The sequence below is a fragment of the Canis lupus genome, chromosome X, assembly GCF_048164855.1.
Source record: "Canis lupus baileyi chromosome X, mCanLup2.hap1, whole genome shotgun sequence".
Lineage (NCBI taxonomy): Eukaryota > Metazoa > Chordata > Mammalia > Carnivora > Canidae > Canis > Canis lupus.
The window spans coordinates 74,724,404-74,746,097 of NC_132876.1; the positions used below are offsets into that span (position 1 = coordinate 74,724,404).

The following is a 21,694-nucleotide window of genomic DNA, read 5'->3' on the forward strand; positions in this document are numbered from 1 at the left end:
AAGCTGAGCAGATCAGTGGCCCCGCCCTGGGAGCATCCAGGCCCTGCAGACAGAGAGCTCCGTAGTTACTGCAGGAGCTGAATCCAGGGCTCCAGAGCTGGCCGCCGCCACTGTGGTTCTTCCTCCTAAGGCCTCACGGGGTAAAAAACCCCCATGGAGCCCTGCACCAAGGCAGGGGGCTGAGCAGCTCCCTCAAGTGCTAACACCTGAAAATCAGCACAACAGTCCCCTTCCCCAGAAGACCAGGTAGACGGACAAGTTCCAGGCGAAGTCAAGGGACATAAAGTATACAGAATCAGAGGATACTCCCTCGTGTTTTCCTTTCTTTCTTTTCTTTTCTTTTTCTTTTTTTTTTTTTTTTTGCTTTTTGATTTCTGTTTGCTTCCCCCACCCTTTTTTCCTTTCTTTTCTTTTTTTTTTGCTTTTGATTTCTGTTTGCTTCCCCCACCCTTTTTTTCCTTTCTTTCTTTTTCTTTCTCTTTTTCTTCTCTTTTTTCTTTTTTTTCCTTCCTTTTTTCTTTTTTCTTTTTTCTTTTTCTCTTTTCTTTCCATATTTCTCTCCTCTCTTTTTCTCCTTTTCCCAATACAACTTGATTTTGGCCACTCTGCACTGAACAAAATGACTAGAAGGAAAACCTCACGTCAAAAGAAAGAATCAGAAACAGTCCTCTCTCCCACAGAGATACAAAATCTAGATTACAATTCAATGTCAGAAAGCCAATTCAGAAGCACTATTATACATCTACTGGTGGCTCTAGAAAAAAGCATAAAGGACTCAAGAGACTTCATGACTGCAGAATTTAGATCCAATCAGGCAGAAATTAAAAATCAATTGAATGAGATGCAATCCATACTAGAAGTCCTAATGATGAGGGTTAAAGAGGTGGAAGAACGAATGAGTGACACAAAAGACAAGTTGATGGCAAAGAGGGAAACTGAGGACAAAAGAGACAAACAATTACAAGACCATGAGATTAGATTAGCGGAAATAAATGACAGCCTGAGGAAGAAAAACTTACATTTAATTGGGGTTTCTGAGGGCACCAAAAGGGACAGAGGTCCAGAATATGTATTTGAACAAATCATAGATGAAAACATTCCTAATCTGGGAAGGGAAACAGGCATTCAGATCCAGGAAATGGAGAGATCCCCCCTAAAATCAATAAAAACCGTTCAACACCTCGACATTTAATAGTTAAGCTTGCAAATTCCAAAGATAAAGAGAAGATCCTTAAAGCAGCAAGAGACAAGAAATCCCTGACTTTTATGGGGAGGAGTATTAGGGTAACAGCAGACCTCTCCACAGAGACCTGGCAGGCCAGAAAGAGCTGGCAGGATATATTCAGGGTCCTAAATGAGAAAAACATGCAACCAAGAATCCTTTATCCAGCAAGGCTCTCATTCAGAATGGAAGGAGAGATAAAGAACTTCCAAGACAGGCAGGAACTGAAAGAATATGTGAACTCCAAACCAGCTCTGCAAGAAATTTTAAGGGGGACTCTTAAAATTCCCCTTTAAGAAAAAGTCCAGTGGAACATTCCACAAAAACAAGGACTGATTAGATATCATGATGACACTAAACTCATATATTTCTGAATGTGAACGGATTTAATGACCCCATCAAAAGGCGCAGGGTGTCAGACTGGATAAAAAACCAGGACCCATCTATTTGCTGTCTACAAGAGACTCATTTTAGACATAAGGACACCTATGGCCTGAAAATCAAAGGATGGAGAACAATGTACCATTCAAATGGTCCTCAAAAGAAAGCAGGGGTAGCCATCCTTATATCAGATAAACTAAAATTTACCCGGAAGAATGTAGTGAGAGATGAAGAGGGACACTATATCATACTTAAAGGATCTATCCAACAAGAGGACTTAACAATCCTCAATATATATATATGTGGGAGCTGCCATATATATCATTCAATTAATAATCAAAGTTAAGACATACTTAGATAATAACACACTTATACTTGGTGACTTCAATCTAGCGATTTCTACACTCGATAGGTCTTCTAAGCACAACATCTCCAAAGAAACAAGAGGTTTAAATGATACACTGGACCAGATGGATTTCACAGATATGTACAGAACTTTAATTTCAAACTGAACTGAATACACATTCTTCTCAAGTGCACATGGAACTTTCTCCAGAATAGACCACATACTGGGTCACAAATCGGGTCTGAACTGATACCAAAAGATTGGGATCGTCCCCTGCATATTCTGAGACCATAATGCCTTGAAATTAGAACTAAATCACAACAAGAAGTTTGGAAGGACTTCAAACACATGGAGGTTAAGGACCATCCTGCTAAAAGATGAGAGGGTCAACCCTGAAATTAAGGAAGATTTTAAAAGATTCATGGAAACTAATGAGAATGAAGATACAATCATTCAAAATATTTGGGATGCAGCAAAAGCAGTCCTAAGGGGGAAATACATCGCAATACAAGCATCCATTCAAAAACTGGAAAGAACTCAAATACAAAAGTTAAACTTACACCTAAAGGAGCTAGATAAAAAACAGCAAATAGATCCTACACCCAGCAGAATAAGAGAGTTAATAAAGATTCGAGCAGAACTCCATGAAATCGAGACCAGAAGAACTGTGGAACAGATCAACAAAACCAGGAGTTGGTTCTTTGAAAGAATTAATAAGATAGATAAACCATTAGCCAGCCTTATTAAAAAGAAGAGAGAGAAGGCTCAAATTAATAAAATCATGAATGAGAAAGGAGAGATCACTACCAACACCAAGGAAATACAAAAGATTTTAAAAACATATTATGAACAGCTATACGCCAATAAATTAGGCTATCTAGAAGAAATGGTTGCATTTTTGGAAAGGCACAAATTACCAAACCTGAAGAAATAGAAAACCTGAACAGGCCAATAACCAGGGAGGAAATTGAAGCAGTCATCAAAAACCTCCCAAGACACAAGAGTCCAGGGCCAGATGGCTTCCCAGGGGAATTCTATCAAACATTTAAAGAAGAAACCATACCTATTCTACTAAAGCTGTTTGGAAAAATAGAAAGAGATGGAATACTTCCAAATTCATTCTGTGAGGCCAGCATCACTTTAATTCCAAAACCAGACAAAGACCCCACCAAAAAGGAGAATTACAGACCAATATCCCTGATAAACATGGATGCAAAATAATTCTCAACAAGATACTAGCCAATAGGATCCAACAGTACATTAAGAAAATTATTCACCATGACCAAGTAGGATTTATACCCGGGACTCATATCAGCAAGAGAAAAACCAAGAACCATATGATCCTCTCATTAGATGCAGAGAAAGCATTTGACAAAATACAGCACCCATTCCTGATCAAAACTCTTCAGAGTGTAGGGATAGAGGGAACATTCCTCAATATCTTAAAAGTCATCTACGAAAAGCCCACAGCAAATATCATTCTCAATGGGGAAGCACTGGGAGCCTTTCCCCTAAGATCAGGAACAAGACAGGGATGTCCACTCTCACCACTGCTATTCAACAGAGTACTGGAAGGCCTAGCCTCAGCAATCAGTCAACAAAAAGACATTAAAGGCATTCAAATTGGCAAAGAAGAAGTCAAACTTTCCCTCTTTGCTGATGACATGATACTGTACATAGAAAACCCAAAATTCTCCACTCCAAGAGTGCGAGAACTCATACAGCAATTTGGCAGTGTGGCAGGATACAAAATCCATGCCCAGAAGTCAGTGGCATTTCTATACACTAACAATGAGACTGAAGAAAGAGAAATTAAGGAGTCCATCCCATTTACAATTGCACCCAAAAGCATAGGATACCTAGGAATAAACCTAACCAAAGTGGTAAAGGATCTATACCCTAAAAACTATAGAACACTTCTGAAAGAAATTGAGGAAGACACAAAGAGATGGAAAAATATTCCATGCTCATGGATTGGAAGAATTCATATTCTGAAAATGTCAATGTTACCCAATGTTACATTTAATGCAATCCCTATCAAAATACCATGGACTTTTTTCAGAGAGTTAGAACAAATTATTTTAAGATTTGTGTGGAATCAGAAAAGACCCCAAATACTCAGGGGAATTTTAAAATGAAAACCATAGCTGGGGGCATCACAATGCCAGATTTCAGGTTGTACTACAAAGCTGTGGTCATCAACACAGTGTGGTACTGGCACAAAAGCAGACACATAGATCAATGGAACAGAATAGAGAATCCAGAAGTGGACCCTCAGCTCTATGGTCAACTAATATTCAACAAAGGAGGAAAGACTATCCACTGGAAGAAAGACAGCCTCTTCAATAAATGGTGCTGGGAAAATTGGACATCCACATGCAGAAGAATGAAACTAGACCACTCTCTTTCACCATACACAAAGATAAACTCAAAATGGATGAAAGATCTCAATGTGAGACAAGATTCCAACAAAAGAATACAGGCAACACCCTTCTTGAACTCTGCCACAGTAATTTCTTGCAAGATACATCCACGAAGGCAAAAGAAACACAAAAGCAAAAATGAACTATTGAGACTTCATCAATATAAGAAGCTTTTGCACAGCAAAGGATACAGTCAACAAAACTCAAAGACAACCTACAGAATGGGAGAAGATATTTGCAAATGACGTATCAGATAAAGGGCTAGTTTCCAAGATCTATAAAGAACTTAATTAAACTCAACAACAAAGGAACAAACAATCCAATCATGAAATGGGCAAAAGACATGAACAGAAATCTCACAGAGGAAGACAGACACATGGCCAACATGCACATGAGAAAATGCTCTGCATCACTTGCCATCAGGGAAATACAAATCAAAACCACAATGAGATACCACCTCACACACCAGTGAGAATGGGGAAAACTAACAAGAAAGGAAACAATAAATGTTGGAGAGGATGCGGAGAAAAGGGAACCCTCTTGCACTGTTGGTGGGAATGTGAGATGGTGCAGCCACTCTGGAAAAGTGTGTGGAGGTTCCTCAAAGAGTTAAAAATAGATCTGCCCTATGACCCAGCAATTGCACTGCTAGGAATTTACCCCAAAGATACAGATGCAGTGAAACGCCGGGACACCTACACCCCGATGCTTCTAGCAGCAATGTCCACAATAGCCAAACTGTGGAAGGAGCCTCAGTGTCCAACTAAAGATGAATGGATAAAGAAGATGTGTTATATGTATACAGTGGAATATTACTCAGCCATTAGAAATGACAAATACCCACCATTTGCTTCGATGTGGATGGATCTGGAGGGTATTATGCTGAGTGAAATAAGACAATCGGAAAAGGACAAACATCATATGGTCTCATTCATTTGGGGAATATAAAATTAGTGAAAGGGAATCAAGGGAAAGGGAAGAAAATCAGTGAAAATATCAGTGAGGGTGACAAAACATGAGAGTCACCTAACTCTGGGAAATGAACAAGGGGTAGTGGAAGAGGAGGTTGGCGGGGGGGTTGTGGTGATGGGCATTGAGGGGGGCATTTGGTGGGATGAGCACTCGGTGTTATGCTATATGTTGGCAAATTGAACTCCAATAAAAATTTTTTTAAAAAGTATTAGAGTAGACAGCACAGATAATTTCCTAGTTGTGAAAGGTATGTTTGGGATCCAATGAAGAGAATGACTTCAGTTTTTTTCCCTAGAGAACTCTTAAAATCAGTGTGGACAGGGCACCTGGGTGGCTCAGCAGTTTAAGCACCTGCCTTCAGCCCAAGGCATGATCCTGGAGACCTGGGATTAAGTACCACATCGGGCTCCCTCCATGGAGCCTGCTGCTCCCTGTGCCTCTCTCTCTCTCTTTCTCTCTCTCTCTGTGTGTGTGTGTCTCTCATGAATAAGTAAATAAAATCTTAAAAAAAATCAGTGTGGACATCCAGAATGTCCTGATATTTATATTGTACTAACTTTTCTCTAGCACCTAAAAAATATCAAGCTCTGTATTCTGCACTGCTGGGGATGTTTTCATTGAGTACTCACAATAAGCCTTTAAAGGCTATATGATTAAGTCCAAATTCTTTATTGTGATATTCAAGGTCTTTCACATTCTGGCTCCAACCTACCTTTTCTACATACTTTTCCTGCTTCTCTTTCCCACCTCCACATGCCATATATGAACTTTATACCTCAGACACTATGGCCCACTTGTCCTTTCAATATGTGTTGTGCCTTTTCCTGGAAAGTCCATCCTCACCAATGGTCTGCCAAATTCTCAATCGCCTTTTGAGACCTATGTACATCTTCTCTGCTGAGGTTACAGCTTATCTATTCCTGTATTTATGATAGAACACAGCACTGTAATTAATGGGTCACCTTACAGTCTCTTATGCTCCTCAAAGCCAAGGATTCTTTTTATTTATTTTGCCTCACCCAGTGACCCCCTCCCCGGTACCTCCTTCAATGACTGGCAAAATCTGAACTCTGTTAACTGTTTTTAGGCTGGAAAGAACTAGGTCACTCTCCCATTTCCCCAGCTTTTAGCAGCTGCTCCCTCCTAAGTCCTCTGCCTCTTCTCTAACCACACCCCCCTCATCTACATCTAAATGCCAAAGCCACTAATTCCCAGGCAGCTGACGAAACACTCAACATGTCAAAAGAGAGTTCTTCCGCAGGGTTTCCCTCCAGCCCGAACGAGTCCACTAATTAGCGAGTCCTTGTTACCTTTTGGGAGTGGGTAGGCATAAGGGCCCCGGGAAGGGTGTGAGTACATCTCTTATCTCTCCGGTTGCCTTCCTCAGAAGGCATTTTTTCCCATTTTTTTCCGCATGGGCCAGACGAATATCCTCGTTCCCTTGAACACCTCACAACCTTTGACACAATTATCTGTGACAAATTGATTAATAATGTAACTGCAGGAAGAGAAACAGGCATGTCTCGCATGGCCTTCTGGGAGTTGTAGTCCCTTTGGTCCCTGGGCTTCATGGCTGGTCCTGGAGCTGCGGACTACAGCTCCCAGGCCTGCTCCGAATCCCTACCGCACAGGCTCAGAGCCCAATGCCCGGAGGCGGTGGTTACGTTGTGTCTATTGTATGCCTGGGTTTGTATTTGTACATTTCTCGGGACGTGAAATTGGGAGTGAAGAGCATGGCAGATGAGCAAGAAATCATGTGCAAATTGGAAAGCATTAAAGAGATCAGGTAAGTGAACATTGCAGCGCCCCTTAGACCCCCTCGAAGCCCCCAAAATCCCCCGCTGCGGGAAAGAGCTGAGTTACCAATGGAAAGTATCTATTGTTAAGCTACTTGTGGAGAGGGGCGGGAAAGGAACCCATTCACGGAATTCAACGATGGGAGGGAGGCTGCAAAGTGTTGGAACTGAGGCCAGCAGATTGACCAAGAGAAACCTGTCGCCAGATGTCAGAGAGAAAGCCAGATGGAGACACCGGGAGGTTGGGGAGGACCGTGCCGGGGGTGGGGGTGGGCTGGGGCGTGGACCTTGGCGGGTGGTGGTGATGTTGGTTCCAAGACAGCTTTTTTCATCTTGGGGTGGGAGTTGGACAGCATTCTTGGATCTATTATTATTATTATTATTATTATTATTATTAGTGTTTTGTGTGGCTCCTTGTTCTTTCAGAGGCGAGATTTTTTTCAGTCTCCTGATAACTTCAGGACCTAGAGCTCAGGCTGGACTTTTGAGAGCAAAGTCCAGCGCATTGGGGCAGGTGGTGGCCTCCAGGGACTAATTGCTGGGGGTGCGGAAGTATACGGCAGTCTGGGATTGGTAGGCCGGAAAGCACTCGCACGTATGTACTTTTGCATTCACAAATTTACCACCGTCTTCCTCTCCTACCCGGTGCTCTGAAAGGGGAATGGGAGCAGTGGGGACTGGGGAGGCAGTGGCTGCGCCAGATGGTGGGAGCTCAGCTGCAGCTCTAAGGTGCCAGAGGTGAAGGGACAGGCCAGCAAAGGGGAATTTGCCGGCTTCCTGACCCCTTCCTTCCAGGAGCACCTTTGGCAAGGTGATGATGTTGTCCTTGCTCAGAACACACTATTGCCAAGCAAGTGGACTGACTGGGCTGACACCCGGCTTTCCTTCAACCACTCTGCTTTTCCAGAACCATCCTCCCTCGCTGGCTCCAGTTTTCACCCTAATTCTGAGGATGGCCTGGGTTGGACAGTCTCCCTTTAGCGTTTTCACAGAACTCGGGGAAAAGGATATTTATGTCAAGTGTGTCTATTTAGGAAATAAGACGTTGGACCAAGAGATTTAACCCTTGGAGTGAATGTCTTGGGTGAGACTCACATGTGTAGGGAAGCACTTGAGCTTTTTTTGTCCTTTGGAGGTTTGCATCTCTCCTTGCAGGACTGTAAAGTGTAAAGGGAAGGGACTATTAATTATTAAGCATCTGGTGAGCCAAGTTCATTGACCCACTATTGCTTATTTCAGCAAGAGCCCTGAGAGCTTCCTACACCTCTTTTACAACTGGGAAAATGGAAGCTCAGAACATTTAACTAACTTTCCCAGAGCCTGACAACTTGAAAATAAATGTCAGATTTTGACAGGAACCCAATTTGTGTGCAGAGTCTCTGGTTTTCCCACTGTATCCCATGGAGGGTCTACAAAAGGCTGGAGAGGGGGATTATGTTGCAATATTCTTTTGCAAAAAGAGTGAGATACTTTGGTGTGTCAGAAAGCCAGCTATCATAATAACAATGTAGCTAATAAGAAGCTTAGGCCTACAAGTGAAGAGTCTAGATCTTTTTCTTACTAGACTTTATTTTCTTTTTAAGATTTTATTTATTTTATTTATTCATGAGAGAGACACACACACAGAGAAGCAGAAACATAGGCAGAGAGAGAAGCAGGCTCCATGTAAGAAGCCCGTTGTAGAACTTTATCCCAGGACCCCGGGATCACCCCCTGAGCCAAAGGCAGATGCTCAACCGCTGAGCCACCCAGGTGTCCCTCTTACTGGACTTTAAAGAAACCTCTGTCCAACTCCAAAAGAAAGGACAGTTGGGAGAAAGGGAAGTACCCTCCCAATGGAGACTTCATAGGGAGCCTCTACCCTCACCTATATAAACCAGGCATTCCCACTACTAGCTGGGAGGGGTACATCAGAGGCCTACAGAGAGGGCTGAACTCCCATCAGCAATCAGCAGTAACAAAGAGCCCTTTGTAAACGTGAAGGTCAACTAGAGACCAGGTGTAGAACCTGGATTTATACTACTCACTTCCTGCAAAAAGAATACATCAGGTCTGCAAAACCAAAGGTTTAAAAGAGATCCATTGTCCAAATTTAATTTTTAGAAAAATTATTTGCCATACCAAGATTATAAATTTAAATGACAAGAGAAAGTAAACCCTTGTCAACATTAAGATGACACAGATGGTAGAATTATCTTACAAAGATTTTAAAGCAGCTTTCATAAAAATGATTCACTAAGTGATTGCAACACACTTAAAACAAATGATAAAATAAAATATCTCAGCATATAAATAGAAGTCTCAGCAAGGATATATAAAACATAAAGGAGAACCAAATAGAAATTTGTGAACTGAAAAAACACAAAGCCAAAAAACGTAATACAAACTAAATGGATGGGCTCTACAGCAGGATGGAGAAGATAGAGGGAAAAAAATACCAGACAACTTAAACATCAAACATTAGAAATTTCATAATCCAACCAAAGGGAAATTAGATTCCAAAAATAAGAAAAAAGAATTAACCAGAGTGTCCAGACCTGTGGGACTATAACAAATGATCTAACATTTATGTCCACTTTATGTCAGGACTAGGAAAGTACTTGAAGAAACAGTGGCTAAAACTTCACAAACTAAGCAAAGGACATGAACTTCCAGATTCTGCAACCATCAGGATAAATGTGAAGAAATTCACACCAAGACACATCATAATCAGCCTTCTGAAAACAAAGGGCAAGGAAAAGATCTAGAAAGCAATCAGAGAGAAACAACACTTTACCTATACCTTCAGGGGAAAAATTTTAGAAGACAGCAGACATTTCGTCAGACACTGAAGAGGCCCTAGCAGAAAGTGGCACATTTTCCAAGTCCTGACAGAAGAGAATCTTGAATGAAATCCAAAATCCTATATCCAGTGATAATATCCTGCATGAATAAAAGGATTAACCAAGATATTCTAAAATGAATTGAATCAGGGAATTTATCAATAGCTTCCTATTGATAAATTCTACCTTATAAGAATGATTAAAGTAAGTCCTTTAAACACAAAATAAACAATAAAAGGACTCTTGTAGGGAAGAATACAGTGAGCAAAAACATGAGTAATTACAAGAGAAGTCTTTACCTCTTGAGTCATCTGAATTACATTTGATTATTGGTTCAAAATTTATCACACTGTCTCATGCAGTTCTTAGTGTAAGTAGAGGAAACATTTAATACATTCATGTCACAAATAAGGCAGCGTAAAGTGATGTAAAAGGTGAGGTTTGTATATTTCACTTGAACTGACACAATGATGACATCAGATGACTGTGATAAATTACGTATCCATAATGTAATAATGAGAAGAAACACTAAAAAAGCTGTACAAAGAGATGCACTCAAAAACATTATAGATAAATAAAAATGGAATTTTAAAAAATGTTCAAGTCACCCACAGGAAAGCAAGGCAAAACAACAACAACAAAATAAAACCAGACAGAACAAACAGGTAACAAAGTAAAATGGCAGGCTGAGCCTTAATATATCAGTAATTGTGTGCATATAAATGGTCTAAATACACCAATGTAAAAGAATGGATTTTTTAAAAGTTTATTTATTTATTTGACAGAGAGAGAGTGTGTGTGAGAGAGTGAGTAAGTGCACAAGCAGGCGGAGCAGCAGGCAGAGGGAGAGGGAAAAGCAAACTACCCCTGAGCAGGGAGCTTGATCCCAGGACCCTGGGATCATGACCTGAGCTGAAGGCAAATGCTTAACTGACTGAGCCACCCAGGCGCCCCCAAGAGTGGATTTAAAATAAAAAAGATCCAACCATATACTGTCTATAAAGAAATACATTTGAAATATAATGATATAGGTAAGCTGAAAGTAAAAGGAGGGGAAAAGATGCAATGGAAACTTTAAAAGAAACCAGGAGCAGCTATGGTAATGTTAGGTAAAACAGATTTCAGATGAAAAAACATTCCAAGAATAGAGATGGATATTACATAATGAGAAAGGGTCAAGCCACCAAGAGGACATAACAATTCTAAATGCATATGCCCCCAAAGTCATTTAAATTAGCTTGCTTTAGACAATTTTATTTTATTTTTTTAGACAATTTTAATGTAATATACAAAGGTTACATCACTTGGTTTACGAATTTAAAGTGGGGAAATTACTACAAATACAATTTGATGTTCACACATGGGACAGGTAACCGTGTATGGGTGGGTGAGAGAAGGAGGGAGCAAAGAAAGGGGTAGAAGGAACTGGAGAAAGGAGCTAACATTTATTTGTCCATCACCTAATTTCAGAGTTCTTGGCTCATTTATATTTAACCTTCTTAGTGGAAATCTGTGGTAGGAATTATTATCCCCATTTTACAGTAAGGATACCAAGGCTCAGAAAGGTTAGGTTATCTATCTATGGATATATAGCTAGGAAAGGAAGAATATATCCTCCTCTTCACATGACATACACATTTTAGCAAATACTGATAATCTGAGACACCTGGGTGGCTCAGCGGTTGAGCGTCTGTCTGCCTTTGGCTCAGGACGGGATCCCAGAGTCCCAGGATTGAGTCTTACACTGGGCTTCCTGCATGGAGCCTTCTTCTCCCTCTGCCTATGTCTCTGCCTCTCTCTCTCTCTCTCTCTCATGAATAAATAAAATCTTTTAAAAATGCTGATAATCTCATTAACTATTATGCACAGTTCTTCAACTGCTCTTATCTGAGATAAGATAATCCCTGGAAGGTATGATCAGAGCAGCCTATTTCTGTTAAAAAATAATAAAATGTTGCTTCTGAGCTGAAGTAGTAGTGATGACGGCAACATCATCAGAAGGCCTAATTAAGATAAGCGGGAAGCTAGATGGACCTCCAGGCCCAGAAAGAAACACATTCATATTCAGTGGTCATGCATACCAATGGCAGGATTTGAAATGGGAAATGTTTCAGGAATAGATCCTCCAACCGCAGACCATTTCCCCAGTCCTGACTCTGACCATCTGTCCAGCCCTGCCTTTCCTCCCAATCCCACCCACACTCCCAATAGTGTGTTTAAGACCACAGCCCCCAAATCTGACACTGGTCTATTTTGCCAATCCATTCATTAGGCTTTCAAGTGGTGCTGCAGATATGTAGGAAGGGGAAGAGGAGAATAGAACAAAAGAAGGGAGGTGGAAAAGAGGGAAGAAAAGAAGCCATGAGGCAGAGGAAAGGAGTGCAGCCACCACTAAACGAACCAGAGCGCTTCACCAGCTCCCCAAATGCATACTAATATCTCCTTAACATGCACATTCCATTCATACACATACATTACATCCACTCATGTCCTGGTGCACAAGTATCTATACACAATGAGTTTTCCCCACTTAAGAAAGGAAAACACATTTTGTAAGTATACACAGGTATACTTCATTTTATTGTGTTTTGCAGATAGTGCATTTTTTTAAACAAATTAAAAGTTTTTGTCAACCCTTGTGTCATCAAGCAAGATTTTGGGTGCCATTTTTCCTATAGCATTTGCTCATTTCATGTCTCCATATCATATTTTGGTAATTCTTGTAATAATTCAAACTTTTTCATTGTTATCATATTTTTATGGTGATCAGTGGCCAGTGATCTTTGATGTACTATTGCAATTGTTTCAAAGTGCCATGAACTGCACCCATATAAGATGGTAGACTTAATCAATAAACAATGTCTGTTCTGACTGCTCTACTGACCAGCAGTTTTTCTATCTCTAACTCCTTGACCTTCCTATCCCATGAGACACATCAATATTGACTATAGACCAATTAATAAGCCTATGATGATCCCTAAGTGTTCATGTGAGAGAAACACATCTCTCACTTTAAATCAAAAGCTAGAAATTAAATTATTAAGCTTACTGAGGAAATCAAGTCAAAGGCTGAGATAGGCCAAAAGCTAGGCTTCTTGTGCCAAACAGTTAACTAAGTTGTGAGTGCAGAGGAAAAGTTCTTGAAGGAAGTTGAAAGTGCTGCTCCAGTGAATAAGAAAGCAAAATAGCCTTATTGCTGATACAGAGATAGTTTTAGTGATCTGGATAGAAGATAAAACAAGCCACAGCATTTCCTTAAGCCAAAGCCTAATCCAGAGCAAGGCCCTAACACTTTTCATTTCTGTCAAGGCTGAGAGAGGTGAGGAAGCTGTAGAAGAAAAGTGTGAAGTTAGCAGAGGCTGGTTCATGAGGTTTAAGGAAAGAAGCTTTCTCCATAAAGCAGAAGTATAAGATGAAGCAGCAAGCGCTAACAAAGCTGCAGCAAGTTATCCAGAAATGTAGCTAAGATAATAAATGAAGGTGACTACACTAAACAACAGATTTTCAATGTAGATTGAGTAGCTTTGTATTGGAAGTAGATGCCTTCTAGGACTTTCATAGCTAGAGAGAAGTTTCAAAGCTTCAAAGGACAGGCTGACCCTTGTTAGGGGCTAATACAGCTGGTGACTTAAAGTTGACTTTAAGCTGGTGACCATTTACCATTCTGAAAATTCCAGTGCCCTTAAGAATTACCCTAAATCTATTTTGCCCATGGCCCATAAACAGAACAATAAAGCCTCGATAAGAGCACATTTGTTTACAACATGGTTTACTGAATATTTTAATCCTACTGTTGAGTCCTACTATTGAAAACAAAATGATTCCTTTCAAAATACTGCTACTCACTGACAATGCATCCAGTCACCCAAGAGCTCTGCTGGAAATGAACAACAAAATTAATGTTTCCATACCTGCTAACACAGCATTCATTATGAAGCCTATGGATCAAGGAGTAATTTCATCCTTTAAGAAATACATTTTATGCAAACAAAATCGGAGAAGGACAATCATCATATGGTTGCACTCATACGGGGAATATAAGAAATGGTGAAAGGGATTATAAGGGAAAGGAAGGAAAATGAGTGGGAAAAATTAGGGTGACAAAACATGAGAGACTCCTAACTCTGGGAAAGGAACAGAGGGTAGTGGAAGGGGAGGCAGGTGGGGGGATGGAGTAACTGGGTGAAGGGCACTGAGGAGGGCACTTGATGGGTGTTATACTATATGTTGGCAAATCAAACTTCAATTTAAAAAAATAATACACTTTGTAAGGCCATAGCTGCCATAGATGGTGATTCCTAGATGAATCTGGGCAAAGTAAATTGAAAACCTTCTGGAAAATGTTCCCTATTCTAGATATCATTAAAAACACTCATGGTTTGAGGCAGCTGGGTGGCTTAGTGGTTGAGTGTCTGCCTTCAGCTCAGGTTGTGATCCTGAGGTCCTGGTATTGAGTCCCACATCAGGCTCCCTGTAGGGAGTCTGCTTCTCTCTCTGCCTATGTCTCTGCCTCTCTCTCTGTCTCTCATGATTAAATAAATTTTAAAGATCTTAAAAAAAAAAGAACACTCATGGTTCATGGAAAGCAGTCAAAATATCAACATGGACAGGAGTTTGGAAGAAATTAATTGTACCCTCATGGGTGACTTGGAGGAGTTCAAGACTTTAGTGAAAGAAGTATTTATAGATGTAGTAAAAATAGCAAGAGACCTGGAATTAGTTGTAGAACCTGAAGATGTGACTGGATTGCTACAATCTCATTATAAAACTTTTAAGAGATGAAGAGTTGCTTCTCATGGATGAGCAAAGAAAGTGGTTTCTTGAGATAGACACCAGGTGTAGATGCTGTGAAGATTGTCGAAATGACAACAAAATTTAGAATAGTACGTAAATATTGGTTGATAAGGCAGCAGTATTTGAGAGTCAAAGACGACTCCAATTTTGAAAGAACTGTGGGTAAAATGGTATCAAGCATCATCACATGCCACAGAGACATCATTCACAAAAGGAAGAGTCAATTGATATGGCAAACTTCATTGTCTTATTTTAAGAAATTGCCACAGCAACCCCATCCTTTGCCAATCATCACCCTGATAGGTCAGTAAACATCAAGATCAAGGGAAGACCCTCTACTAGCAAAAAGATTAGGACTCACTTAAAGGTCATGTAATGGTTAACAGGTTTTCTAACAATAAAGTATTTTTAAATTTATGTATACCTTTTTTAGACATAATGCTATCACATAATAGACTACAGTACAGTGTAAACATAGCTTTTATATCCACTGGGAAACAAAAAATTATTTGGCTCTCTATTGCAATATTCACTGTATTGAAGTGATCTGGAACAGAACACACAGTATCTCAGAGGCATGTCTGTTTTGTGATGTGAAGTAGTTTCCCTTAAATGTTTCTGCTCTGGGTCCTCTCTTTCCTTCTTTACAAATTCTTCTGTGTGACCAACTATACTTCCATGGCTTCAGGTATTACCTTCAAATCCCCAATCTCTGTCCCCCCAGCTTCCTTCCAAGTTTTAGCCCAATACATCCCACACTGTACTGGGCTTGTCCACCTGGTTGTTCCACAAATGATGCTTAAGTTGGCCAGCTCTTATGACTTTGTCTCTACACCAGTCCAGGTTCTTGTTTAATGCCATTATTTTCTGAATAGTTACCTCAAATTGAAACCTATATTTCAGTGTTGCTTACCCTTTCTTTTTTTACGACTCATCTCTGACACTTAGCAAATCCTACTATTTCTATGTTTACCATTATAATTCAAATTCCTACCCCACTCTCCACTTCCACACTAACTGCCACATTTTATGTTTTCATCATGACTTGTCTGCATATTTATAACTCTACCTATGAAATTGTTTTCTTGTCTTTTTTCTCCTTCCCTGTCTTCAATGCCATTCACATTGCTATAAGAACTGTCTTCCTAAAGCACTGGTGTTATGTTATCCCTCAAACATATTTGCCAACTTCCCACAGCCTATAGCAGTATTTTTCCTTTTTTAAAAAACAGGTTTTATTTATTTATTCATGAGAGACACAGAGAGAGATAGAGAGGCAGAGACATAGGCAGAGGGAGGAGAATCAGGCTCCATGCAGGGACCCCGACTGATGTGGGACTCGATCCCAGAACTCCGGGATCACACCCTGAGCCAAAGGCAGAGGCTCAATCACTGAGCCACCCAAGTGTCCCTATAGCAGTATTTTTCAAAACACAGGTTACAAACCACATGTTTCATGAAATAAATTAATCAGTTGCCAGTAGCATCTGTAAAACATTTAAATATCAAAATAAGATAGGAAATACCAGCCTACATTGCATAAGAAATGGTAAATATTCTTTTCAGAAACTTTTGTTTCAAGTTTTTATCTGTGTTTGTGTGTATTGGGTCACAACATAAAAATCATTTCTTGCTGTAGGCCATTTCTTATTGTATTTCTAATGAACAGATATTTGCCTATAGTTGTTGCATTCATGCACCTCTGTCCCACAAGTCTGACCCACACCCACCTTTCCAATCTTATCTGCTACTACTTTTTATTCAACCTATCCTTTATTTACATGAAAGTTCCCTGCTCTATCATACACTTTTACACCCCTAGGCCTTTGCCAATGTTAATCCCTTATTGAATGCCTTTTCCTCATTCTAGGCCGTAAGTCCTACTCGTTCTTCAAAGAAGACCCAGAACAAACCCCACCTGTTGTCCAAAACCTTTCAATTTCCCCAGTCCAAATGGATCACTACCTTTTTGGGTTCCCACAGTAAGACTTATGCCTTATGATCAAGTTTTGAATTGGCATATATTTCCTTCCCTTCCTCCCTTTATTCACTCATTGCTGTGGCAGCTTCGGCAGGCTCCTCTGTCACCTGGCTTGAAAACTGACACAGCCCAGTACTCACTCAACAGCCAGTTACAGGAGATTCAGTACCTCTGGGCCTTAGGAATGAGTAAGCCAAATAATGATGATCACAGGAAAGAGAATGGGAAGGAGTTGACATTTGCTAGTGAGCTGTAAGAAAGTCTTCAAACAGAACTGTTCTAACCTGATTTTCTGACAGTACCTGTTCTGTTTTCCCAGATGAGCAAATAAATATTAGATGGAAAGACACTTGGTACTTAGGGACTGTTCTAACTAGACTAGAGAAGGCAGGAAAAACTGGTTCCCCTTTCTTAATTCAGTAACATTTACCAACCACCTGTTCTGAGCCATACACTGGACTGGGATATTCTGGGGACCATTAAGATAAATTAGACCTGTTCTCAAGGATCTTAGAATCAAGGTGAATAGCTCTGATCTCTCCCCTGAGTTCCAGACTCACATATCCAACTTCCCACTTACCCATACCTACTGGATGTGTCACTGGCATCTCAAGCTCCAGCAGAACTTTCAGTTCCACTCCCACCCCAACATTCTCCACTCCTAGTCTGCCCCATCAATAGTAATTGTCTCCTGAACTCAAAATCTGGAATCATTCTTCATTCCTCCCTCTCTCTGACCCCCTACATCTGAGACATTATCACAGTGATTATCAAACAGTAGTACACTGGTTATGCATCAGAATCCACCTGGAGGACCATTGAAACAGATTTTTGGGTCCCATCTCCAGAATCTCTGATTCAGTAGATCCCGGGTGGAGCCTGAGCATATGCATTTCTATCAAGTTTCAGGCAATAGTGTTACTTGTGGTCCTGAGATCACACTTGAAAAACCACTGCATTAGTTAGTTTGACCTGGTGGGTATACCTATATAATATATTCTGGATCTGTCCACTTCTCACCATTTACTTAGCTCATCAACAAATTTGTGCAGGTTTCCATACATCTGCACTACCCAGTGGCTTCACTTGATCAGCGCATCCTCAAGTCCTATAGATCCCAGCTGCCCTGTCCTGTTTGTTGTGTGAGTATTGGGGCTAAATCACCTCTGGAGCTGGATGATGGATGAGCCTGCCAAGTTCGGCCCATGAATGGATGTTCTATTGCCCTAGAACCTCTCCTCCCTATACGTCCTACTCCATGTTAGCCAGTAAAAATCCATTGGAAAGAAGTCAGCCAGCTGAATATTTTTGTTTTGACTCAGGATTCTGTATGGATAGACTGTGACCTAGGGAGGTCAGATATCCTGGTTCAACAGTTAAATAAAACTATGGCCCCAGTGATTGTGGGAAACCTTAAGTAAGTATGATGTGGTTTTCCTGTGATTCTTTGACCACACCATGTGCACTTCAGCCTCTTGGGAGGATTTCCTTATAAAACTTTCCACATAAAATCACATCTTTAATGATTTGGATGTTTTCCTCTCTTGTAAGGCCAAATATACCACAGATTCTATCTCATGGAGTCATCCAAGACCTATGTGCAAGGTTATACTGAGTTTTACTTCTCAGGTAGAATTTCCAAGGTTCCAGGAAGTTCCATTATGCGCCTTATTCCATCCCGAAAATTGGTGACTGCACCGGGACAAGAATTCACCTCTGTTTGCTTGTTTTCTACTGCTTGAGATCTTTCATATGAGAAAAGTCCCTTGGTATGATGGCAAAGTTGATTAGGCTCACTACAATGGAGTCTCTACTTCTTGGCTTTGTGATCTCAGCCTCAGATTTTTCATCTGTAAAAATGAAGCTAAACATCCCATTGATATGGTCATGATAAGGATTAAAGTAGATGACATATAAGATGCCTAGCACAGTTGCTGGAACATAATACACACACACACACACACACACACACACACACACATACATCTGCTATTATTAAACAGAACTCTTCTGAACACCCGATTTCTTCTCAGTTCCTGGTACTTATAGACTCAATAAATGATGCCTAAATGAATCAACCCTTCCCACCCATGATAATGTCTTTCTTTCTCTGAGGCTACTGAAATTTCAGTCAATACCCTAAACTTACTACCTATTTGCTTTCATTTTGTCACTCCAAATGTAATTGCTGAGCCCTGCTTATGGCCAAAGCAGTGTGATGGATGATGGGGAGTTTATAGAGAGAAGTATAACATTGTGCCATTCTCTAGAAAGCTCTTGTGTGTATAATTATCTATATTTTAAATTGCTTCATGTGTAAGTCTGTACATTTAGAGGACCCAAAGGACCATAGCTGCATGCTCTTGGGCTAGTTCTTTGCCCTATCTGGGCATTTGTTTCTTCATCTCTGAAATGAAGAGGATGAATTTGATTGGTGGCTTTGAAATAATGTTCTGAGAAGCCCTGGGAGTTCCACAGAGGTTTATCAATGGCCACTCTCATAGAGTCAGACAGAGTTGGATTTGGAGAATAAGGACTCTGGAGGTCCCAGTTCCACTTCAGCCATAACAGTTAAAATGTGTTCTATTTTCTGTATTGGATCACAGTTATTTTATTTGAAGGAAGAGGTCTACTCATCAGTAACCCACAGGATCCAGCACACTGTTAGAGTAAATGGTACTTGCTTAATAAACTTTCTTTGTCCACTTGATTGATAGAAAAAATGTGAAGAGAAGGAAGAGGAAGTTAGCATGATGTCTACTCTGTAGATTTGGGAAAGGAAGGACATTTTCCCTAAATTTAATCTTAGCCAAACTACCCAGTAACTGGACAGAGCATAGATGGTAGAACAATAGATACTAATCCTAAGAACAGAGTAAAGGCAATTGACCACCAGGGTAACATGTCTGCATGTTTTGTTTCATCATTAACCCCCTCCCTAGTCCTCCTGGGTACCTCAGTTGACCAACTACATTAAAAATCTCTTGCCTCTACACAAGCCTTTTGACATGTCATTTATTTTCCTGGAGAAACAGGAACGGAGGGGTAGGAACAGCTTAAAATTTGGGTTCAGATGGTTTTGTGAATTTAGATTTAATTCTAAGTATGGTAAGAAGTCATTGGAGGATATATGTGTAATATCTATTGAGTTGTGATTTTCATACCATAGAAAACATCCATTTTAGGTGTGCAATTCAATGGCTTTTAGTAAATTTATAGAGTTGTACAACTATCACCTCAATACAATTTTAGAACATTTCCATCATCCAATAAAGAGCCCTTATGCCCAGTTTTAAGTTGATCTCCATTCCCACCCACAGCTCCAGACAACCAGTAATGTACTTTCTGTCTTTATAGATTTGCCTTTACATACAACTTAGCATATTGAGTTTGAGGCTTGTACACATTGTAACATATGCCATTGTTTCTTTCCTTTTTAATGGCAAATGGTTTTTCATTGTATGAGAATACCACATTTTGTTCATTTGCTGACCAATTAGTAAACATTTGGGTTATGTCTACCTTTCAGCTTCCGTGAATAATGTTCCTCTAAACATAGGCATATAAGTCATTGCAAAGAATTACATTTTATTTTTAAGTTTTTATTTAAATTCCAGTTTACTAACATACAATATGACACTAGTTTTAGGTGTACATATAGTGATTCAACACTTCCATACAATACCCAGTGCTTAACACAAATGCACTCATTAATCCCTTCACCTATTTATCCCATACCCATCCCTCACTTACCTCTTCTCTGGTAACCATCATTTTCTCCTCTATGGTTAAGAGTCTGCTTCTTGGTTTGCCTCTCTTTTCCCCCCTCATTCTTCATTTGTTCTGTTTCTTAAATTCTACATATGAGTGAGGTCATGAGCTTTTGTCTTTCTCTGACTGGCTTATTTCACTTAGCAAAACACTCTAGCTCCATCCATGTCATTGCAAATAGCAAGATTTGATTCTTTATTATGCATGAGCAATATTCCATTCTCTATGTATATCGTAACTTCTTTATCCATTCATCAGTCAATGGACACTTGACCTGTTTCTATAATCTGGCTAATATAGATAATGCTGCTATAAACATCAAGGTGCAAGTATTCTTTTGAATTAGTATTTTGTATTCTTTGGGTAAATACCTAGTATTGCAGTTGCTGGGTTGTAGGTAGGTCCATTTTTCACTTTTTGAGGAAACTCCATTCTGTTTTTCAGAGTGGCTGCACCACTTTGCATTTTCACCAAAAATACAAGAGTTACCATTTTTCCACATCCTTACCAACACCTGTGGGGTTTTTTCTGCTGTTAATTTTAGTCATTCTTACATGTGTGAGGTGATAATGTCATTGTAGTTTTGATTTGTATTTCCCTGATAATGGGTGATGTATTGAGCATCTTTTTATGTGTTGTTGGCTATCCTTATCTTTTCTTTTGAAAAATGTCTCTTCATATCTTTTGCCTATTTCTTAACTGTATTGTTTCTTGGGTGTTTAGTTTGATAAGTTTTTTAAAAATATTTTATTTATTTATTCATGAGAGACAGAGAGAGACAGAGAGAGAGAGAGGCAGAGACACAGGCAGAGGGAGAAGCAGGCTCCATGCAGGGAGCCTGATGTGGGACTTGATCCCAGGACTCCAGGATCATACCCTGGGCCGAAGGCAGGTGCTAAACTGCTGAGCCACCCAGGGATCCCCAGTTTGATATTTTTTGTGGATTTTAAATACTATCCCTTTAGCAGATATGTAATTTGCAAGTATCCTCTCCATTCCAAAAGTTGCCTTTTAGTTTTGTTGATTGTTTCCTTCACTGAGCAGCAGCTTTTTATCATGATGAAGTCCCAGTAGTTAATTTTATTGTTTCCCTTGCATCAGATGTGTCTAGTAAGACGTTGTGACAGCCAATGTCCAAGAGGTTGCTACCTGTGTTCTCTAGGATTTTGATTGGTTTCCTATATCA

At 40.0% G+C, this 21,694-nt stretch overlaps 1 protein-coding gene across 2 annotated transcripts in view; it reads left to right on the forward strand.

Annotated features, from left to right (window-relative positions):
• The first annotated feature begins 6,894 nt into the window (after window positions 1-6,894).
• Window positions 6,895-21,694, forward strand: part of ZC4H2 (zinc finger C4H2-type containing) — a 61,721-nt gene continuing 46,921 nt past the window's right edge. The window contains exon 1 of one of the 2 annotated variants that reach the window (XM_072818275.1): window positions 6,895-7,130. In XM_072818275.1, the coding sequence (XP_072674376.1) occupies window positions 6,988-7,130 (143 nt within the window). In that variant the 5' untranslated portion in view covers window positions 6,895-6,987. The remainder of the gene's footprint in view (window positions 7,131-21,694) is intronic. The other variant, XM_072818274.1, reaches the window with a different exon arrangement.